Source organism: Austrofundulus limnaeus, unplaced genomic scaffold (genome assembly GCF_001266775.1).
Source record: "Austrofundulus limnaeus strain Quisiro unplaced genomic scaffold, Austrofundulus_limnaeus-1.0 Scaffold76, whole genome shotgun sequence".
In the NCBI taxonomy this organism is placed as follows: domain Eukaryota; kingdom Metazoa; phylum Chordata; class Actinopteri; order Cyprinodontiformes; family Rivulidae; genus Austrofundulus; species Austrofundulus limnaeus.
Window position 1 is genome coordinate 888,882 of NW_013952478.1, and position 6,848 is coordinate 895,729.

The 6,848-nt window shown below is 41.1% G+C and overlaps 1 protein-coding gene across 1 annotated transcript; it reads right to left on the minus strand.

Moving 5' to 3' along the window:
* Positions 1-2,796: 2,796 nt before the first annotated feature.
* Positions 2,797-6,747, minus strand: LOC106519395 (alpha-(1,3)-fucosyltransferase 4-like). Its single transcript, XM_014011052.1, has one exon. It carries the CDS (start codon positions 4,181-4,183, stop codon positions 3,101-3,103), a length of 1,083 nt encoding a protein of 360 aa, XP_013866506.1. The 5' UTR covers positions 4,184-6,747; the 3' UTR covers positions 2,797-3,100.
* Between the last annotated feature and the right edge of the window lie 101 nt (positions 6,748-6,848).

A 6,848-nucleotide genomic window follows, 5' to 3' on the forward strand; every position in this document is an offset into this window, starting at 1 on the left:
TCATAGAAGAGGTCCATGAAACCTTCAAGATTTGAAGATTACAAATAACTTCATTTCTGGACATTTATGGTTTGATTTCTTTGTATGTATGGATCACTTGGGTTGTTACCGACATCTGGTGAAAATTTCATTTCACTAGGACCTCTGGTAACATATTTACTGAGAAAAATGGTGACATGTTCAATACTTATTTTACCCGCTGTAAAAGACAGTAAAACCAGTTTGGACCTTAAACTTTGAAGCTCGACTGAACAAGGCAGGTTATCTCAGATTAAATATTAATTTATGAATTGAGTTATAGGTCTGCAGTCACAAGGATTGTTTTATTATTGCTGCATACACACAGTGAACATAAAGGTTATAATAATTCATCTGCATTTGAAAAAGCAAAATTTAAAAGTTAAACTCTAAAAACTGATTCATGCAAAGCTAACCATTTTTGTTCGATATAAACATTTTTCAGGGTTTTACAGGAATTATAAAAATAATACTGAAAGGATGCAAAAAGTGTTCATTCAACTCCTGTTAGTAATGTTGAAGTAGACCAGAGGAGGCGGTCTAGCTCCACAAATCAGGTTTTATCTTTAAATCTGAGCTACTGTCCAGCTTTATTGGAACAAGAAGCCTTTAAACACTGGAGACCACAGAGTTGTGATTTCGGTATGATAACTTTCTGTAATTTTTCTTGATTTAATCTCAAATCAAAGCACCAACACGAGGATTAACAGGATAAGATTTTTAGGAAACATTAATGAATGATGAGTGACTGATTTTCTGTTGCTGAGCCGCTAAATATTTGTGAAGAAGCACATCAGACATGCTGTTCTGCCCGAACCTGCCTGCTAGACGGGGCAGGCACTCCCTCTGATGTTATCAGGTGTGCAGGTTGATGGTGCAGATGATCCTGTTTGTTCAATAAGAATGACACAAACAGCCAGGAGCAGGAAGACAGCAGAGCTAAAGGCTTTAAATAAAAACTGTTGAGAGGAGTCAGACTAAGAGGAAAACACCAAATGTGAGGTCATTACAGCTGTTGGGCCTCGGAGGTTTTAGCTAATGTTGGAGCTTTAGCTCGTCGCAGGGAGCAACATTATTCACAGCATAGTGGCAACAAGAATTATCCTGTTAACCAGAGTCAGGGGTTCAAGTAATTACAAATGAACTTTTCACTCTAAACTCAGCAGCTAAAAGATAAAATTAGAAAAATTCACTTTTAGTCAAACAAATCAGAGCACAAAAAGATCATGTGACGTTTAACACCTAAAAAAAACAAGAAAAAAAATCCAACATATTTGTGACAAAATACACAAATAAACCTTTTATTTAGTCCAGAAACAGCTACATGGATAAAGGCAGAGCCTGCTATTTTAGGCAGGTGTGACCTACATCGACCCACGTCTGGTATTAAGTTAACAACAGATCAGAGGCAGAGATACTGGGATTAACAGATTTATCACTAAATCAGATGAGACAGAGAATATTAGTGCTTCTCTGTTCTTTACCAGCATTTTCAGTCTTTGGTTCCTTAATAACACATCATCGGTCAAAACAAGGTGATAAAACTGTGAGATCATAAACTGCAAATATCAACCTCATTATGTCTTTTTGTTGTTGGTGGTGAAATTCATTAATGTATAAACATGACATGACATTAAAACTGAAGGCAGCATTTTGATTATTTGGTGAAAATCAGACAATGAATCAAGTGCTGCTGATCATTTTCCAAAGAGTACAACTAAATAAAACAGCAGGTTCATTCAGGACCATCAGCGTAAACATTAATCTCACCTTAAACAGTGACAGATAAAAAAAATTGTAATTTATATATTATTTGAATGTTAAAGCTTTACAAACAAAAACAAATAAAATATATTTTCTTAAATGTAAACTCTGAAAGCAGCAAGTCGTCATCTTCATAAGAACCATCTTTACTGGAGTTTAAAAGAGTTTTCAGGAGTTAAACTACAGCTTCAGGGTCTTCCTCCAGTCCTTATCACCTGAGCAGTCTAGTATTTCAACTACAAGTTGGCAGTATTTAAACAAGTCATTAGTAGTAAAACTACAAGTTGGTAAGTTTTAAATAAGTCAGTAGGAGTTAAATTACAAATTGGCAGTATTAAAACTACAAGTCAGTAGTATTAAAAGTACAAGTCAGTATTTAAACTGCAAAACTTATACTACAATTTGGCGTTTTTTAAACTTTCAAGTGTTTCATATTTAAACTACAAGTCAGTTGTATTAAAAGTACCAGAGGTTTCTAGTAACTAAGTACATTTACTTTGTTACAGTACTTAAGTAGTTTTTATTTTTTGAGGATTTGTATTTTACCAATTAATTTTTAAATAGCTACTTTTACTTTTATTTCATTACATTTTAAAGCTAAAAAATACTTTTAGTTCTTTACTTTAAAATGTAACACTTAGTTTCTCATTTCAAAATTAAATATGTTTGAACTCATCATGAAATATGTTTCTGCACTCTAAAAACAAGAAGTGTTGAATTTATTCAACAAAGTCTTGTGAACTGGCCCCACTAAGCCTAGTTGAGTAAATTGAGCAAATAATATCCATATATTGTTTAATTTWCTCAACCTGGCTTAGTGGAACTAGTTTGGTTCATCAAATTCAAGAGTTTATTTCTTAGAGAGTGTGTAAAAGTACYTTTACTTTCCCAATTTTTGTGAACAGTTTTATGACTTTTACTTAATTTTCTCATCAGTGAATTTTTGAAAAACATTTTCTGTTTGTGTAATTTTAGTTTTACTTAGCTTTTACTCTTTTTGTTTGTTTGTTTGTTTGTTTGTTTGTTTGTTTGTTTGTTTGTTTGTTTGTTTGTTTGAAGTATAGACCTCTGAAAAGTACAAGTCAGTAGTTTTTAAACCAGAAAGCTGGTAGTAGGGGTAAGATAGGAGAGATTTGGGTCATTCTTCTGTTTCTGATTAGAGTTTGAGGTAGTTTGAGGTAGTTTTCAGGACTCAGGTGTCGCACCCCTTCAGTCCGTCCTCTGGTCCTTCTCAGCTGGGGTGAGATGTTTTTCCATCATGAGACAGAACTGTGTCATCCTTCACATTGTCTTGTTTAATTAGTGTTGGGGGTAGATGTCAGGACTGGAACCACCCTCTCAGGTCTCGCACCACATCAGTCCGTCCTCTGGCCCCTCTCACCGCCTTGCACGCCATGCAGTAGTGCTCGGACCAGAAGTCGGGCTGGTGGAGGCTGTAGCCCCTCCTCCAGTCCAGGTGCCGCCTCATCCGGACCGGGTCGCTCCTCAGCAGCAGCAGGTACCGAGCCAGCCCCCTCGCCGAGGGGAAGTCGTCCACGTGGATGAACGCCTCGCTGGGCAGGAAGCGCTCGTAGTTCTGCCTGGACGGACCCAGGACCACCGGGACCGAGCCGGCCCTCACGGCGTTCCACAGCTTCTCGGTGATGTAGTCCGTGTGCAGCGAGTTCTCCAGGGCCAGGTAGAACTGGTACCTGCCGAGCAGCTGCACCACGTGATCGACGCCGCTCGGTAAAGGCAGCCCCGCGCGCCCGTACAGATCAACCGGAATGAACCTGCTGAGCTGGTAGTAGAAGGACACCCGCGCGTGCGTCTCCGACCAGTTGCTGACCACCCAGGCTACGAAGAGCCTCCGGGGGGTCTCTGAGTAGCTGAGCGGGAGGGTGCCCGTGTCCGTGCGCGCGCGGGGGACCAAGTATCCGTAGGGCAGGAAGATGTCCGAGTCCGCGCGGTAACTCATGGTGAGATTAAAGAGCCCCTCGAGGCGCCACAGTCCGGGGCTGTGCGTGGGGGACTCGAAGTTCATCCAGATCCACTTCTGCGCACCTGGACGCGGCTCGGGCTGGAGCTCGGCGAGTCCGGCGGACACCTCCCGGTGGTGAACGAGCACGGCGTCCGCCCGACGGTACGCGCCCGCGTCGTCCGTCAGCGTGCACCCGTCGACCTGAAACCGCTTCCGACAGTCCGGCAACCGGTGGTCCTGCCCGAACGGACGGGTCCAAATGAGGAGAGTCACCTGGGRGGTCTCCGCCAGGTGACTGTCCGGCAGGTGGAAGACGCTGACTCSCAGGAGGAACAGAAACACCGCCGCCACGCAGACAGAGCACCGCAGGTGACGCGTCCTCCGCCGGGACACGCACCTGTGGAGCCTCCGAGAGAGGCCCCAAAGAGTCCGAACCCCCATTCAGAACCAGCCCCCACCCACCCCAGAAAACCTAATTAAATCTGGTCAAGGAAACCAGAGGAGTGGAAATCACCCGGTGACTTTCTGACGCACCCAGCAGTTTATTGTCTCACGTGAAGTTTGTGCCTTCAGGTCAGGATGAGCCGAGAGGAAAACTTTCAGCAGGTTTTCAAATTCCTGTCCTGCTTTCAGGGCTGATTTCATGTCCAAATAAAGTGAAAACACTTGGCAGAGCCGGGCCTCAGCTTTCTGCTGAATGGAGCCTTTTGTGAGACCTGTGGACTGCTGGGTGGACTTTGAATGCATCACTAATATGCTTATTTCTGTTTTTTAAAATCCGTTTATAAATCAGATCCAGGCTCTAATACAAAGAAATGTATTGATTTTCAAATTAAAAGTCTAAAAGTCACTGAAGAAATGCATATCGCCAAACTTTTAGTGGCAAAGTTTTGGAGCTTGGTGGATCAGTCTCAGCTGCTACCAGGCCAAATCTCTGTTCAATATTTGTAAAACTGACTGAATTATGGTCACTTTTGTATCAGTTAAGCTCAATTAGCTCTGGCAACCATATTGAATTGGTTGGACCTCAAAAGTTATCAGTTGTAGAGATACATCCAGAGATAATTTCCTGAATGTTTAATTAGCATCTGTACACTGGTTAATGAGATATTTTGCTAACAGACAAAAGTTAACTAGTTATTAGTGTAAATTAAAACAAGAAAATCTTATTCAATCTGTTAGCGTTCAGAATATGTTTTGGATATTGGTCCCAGCTACTAACACACCAAATTATAACTTCATGTCTGCAAAATTGGCTGTTTTATAACCCTTTTTGTGTTTTTTAAGTTTGGTTGAATATGGCGGCTATCTACAATTGGATTGGCTCCAAAAGTTATTCAGCTGTAGTTGGAAATCTAAAGATTATTTTCTGAAAGATTTATTCAAATTCATGCAGTGGTTCAAAATATATTTTGTCAACAGTCTTGAGTAAAATCGTCCACCTTCGCTAATTCAATTTGTTCAAACCAGGGACTGAAAATGAGAAGCCATACCTGCGTCCCACCACCAGGTGTCGCCCTACTCAAGCATAAACGCCCACAGTGCCGAGTGATGAAATTCAGATTTTTCTCAGAAACATGCATTTTTAATTTAGAAAATGAATAAACGTCCCAGCTGGAAATTAGGCATCCAGCAGCGAGCCTTTGAAAATGTTTGTTTTCAATGTTTTATTTATCCGATATGACCCAGCACCCTCTAACCAGAAATGTTAATAAATGACTCACAGACTTTTTATGTGATGATAAACAAATGCAGGGATTTAAAAGCAACAAACTCTTCTCGAAATAGTGACTCAGCAATCTTCATGTTAAAAAGGAAAAAAAAAAAGAAAAAAGGATCATCTGTTCAGGTTGGTGTAAATGTGTAGGAATTTTCTGATCAAAACGCATGAAAAAATAATGAGGCGACAGGGTTGGGTGTTGTGTCTGGGCTCCGGTGGGCAGGAAAAACACGCCATGGCTGGGACAAGATTATTCCTCCCCAAAGACRCAGTCATGAAATCTGGGGGAAAAAATACTGAGGCAGACGAGGAGATAAAGTAAGAAGCATGTGTACATCTCCTCTGGGTCCTCCTCTTTCCTGTTTCATGCCTTCACCTCTTCATCGTTCCGCCTCTATGAGGGACCAGTTATCCCATAAGACGTTTTGTATTCTTTCTGCATTATTTATCCTCCTTTTCATCTGAACGGTTCTATTTTTGGACCAACATTTAACGCCCCGCCTGAGGTTGTGTTGTGTTGTGTTGCAGCTTGGAGGCTTAACGAAATAAACATACGTGTGTCATTCTCAGAAAAGGTTCCGTTTCATTCATGTTAAGGCTACAGTTCAGATATTTCACTGTAATACGAACAGCCAATATCTTACCTGTTGCGCATGGCTTTTTGGATGACCTTTAGCGCATTACATTTGTACCTAGAAGGGGAAATTAACTTGGAAACATCATCTCACAAACCTCTGAAGAGGTCTTAGAAAGATGGAGATTCTTGACCCATCCCGATCTGAAAATCCAATATGGCCACCTCAAAATTCAATATGGCTGACTTGTGCATGATAAGTGATTATAGCTGGAGTAATMAACTTTTTTTACTCATTAATTAGTATCTCATTAAATCCCCCACACAGTACTGTATATCTTAAGTATCTTTATTTATCATCGGCTAATGCTAATTAGCCTAGTTAACCTACTGAACACATTTTGCCCTGACTTTGACAAAAAAGATGTATGAAAAGCTAACTACCGTTTATGTCATCAGTGTGGTCAAAACTAATCTCTCTTTTACAAAGCTGAGATTGCTCTATGTGCTATCTAAAGCAGGTAAGATCATAACTGGTCATAACCTCTCCACAGAACCCCATTTCAAATKATCTTAGCTCTTCTTTTAGGTTAACAGATACGATCCAGTGTGTGTGAATACCGCCACAGACGGAGGCATTCAGTGTTTGATGGGACCTCCAGGTCTTCACTCATCTTCCTCATTGATTTTTCTCTTGCTTTCTGTTTTGTACTCCCAGGGGAGCGGATGTCTCAATCGGTCCCGGCTGACGAAGGAGAGCGCCTGAGCGATAAGAAAACAAATGGAAGAGGATGAAAACCAAGAGGAAGAGG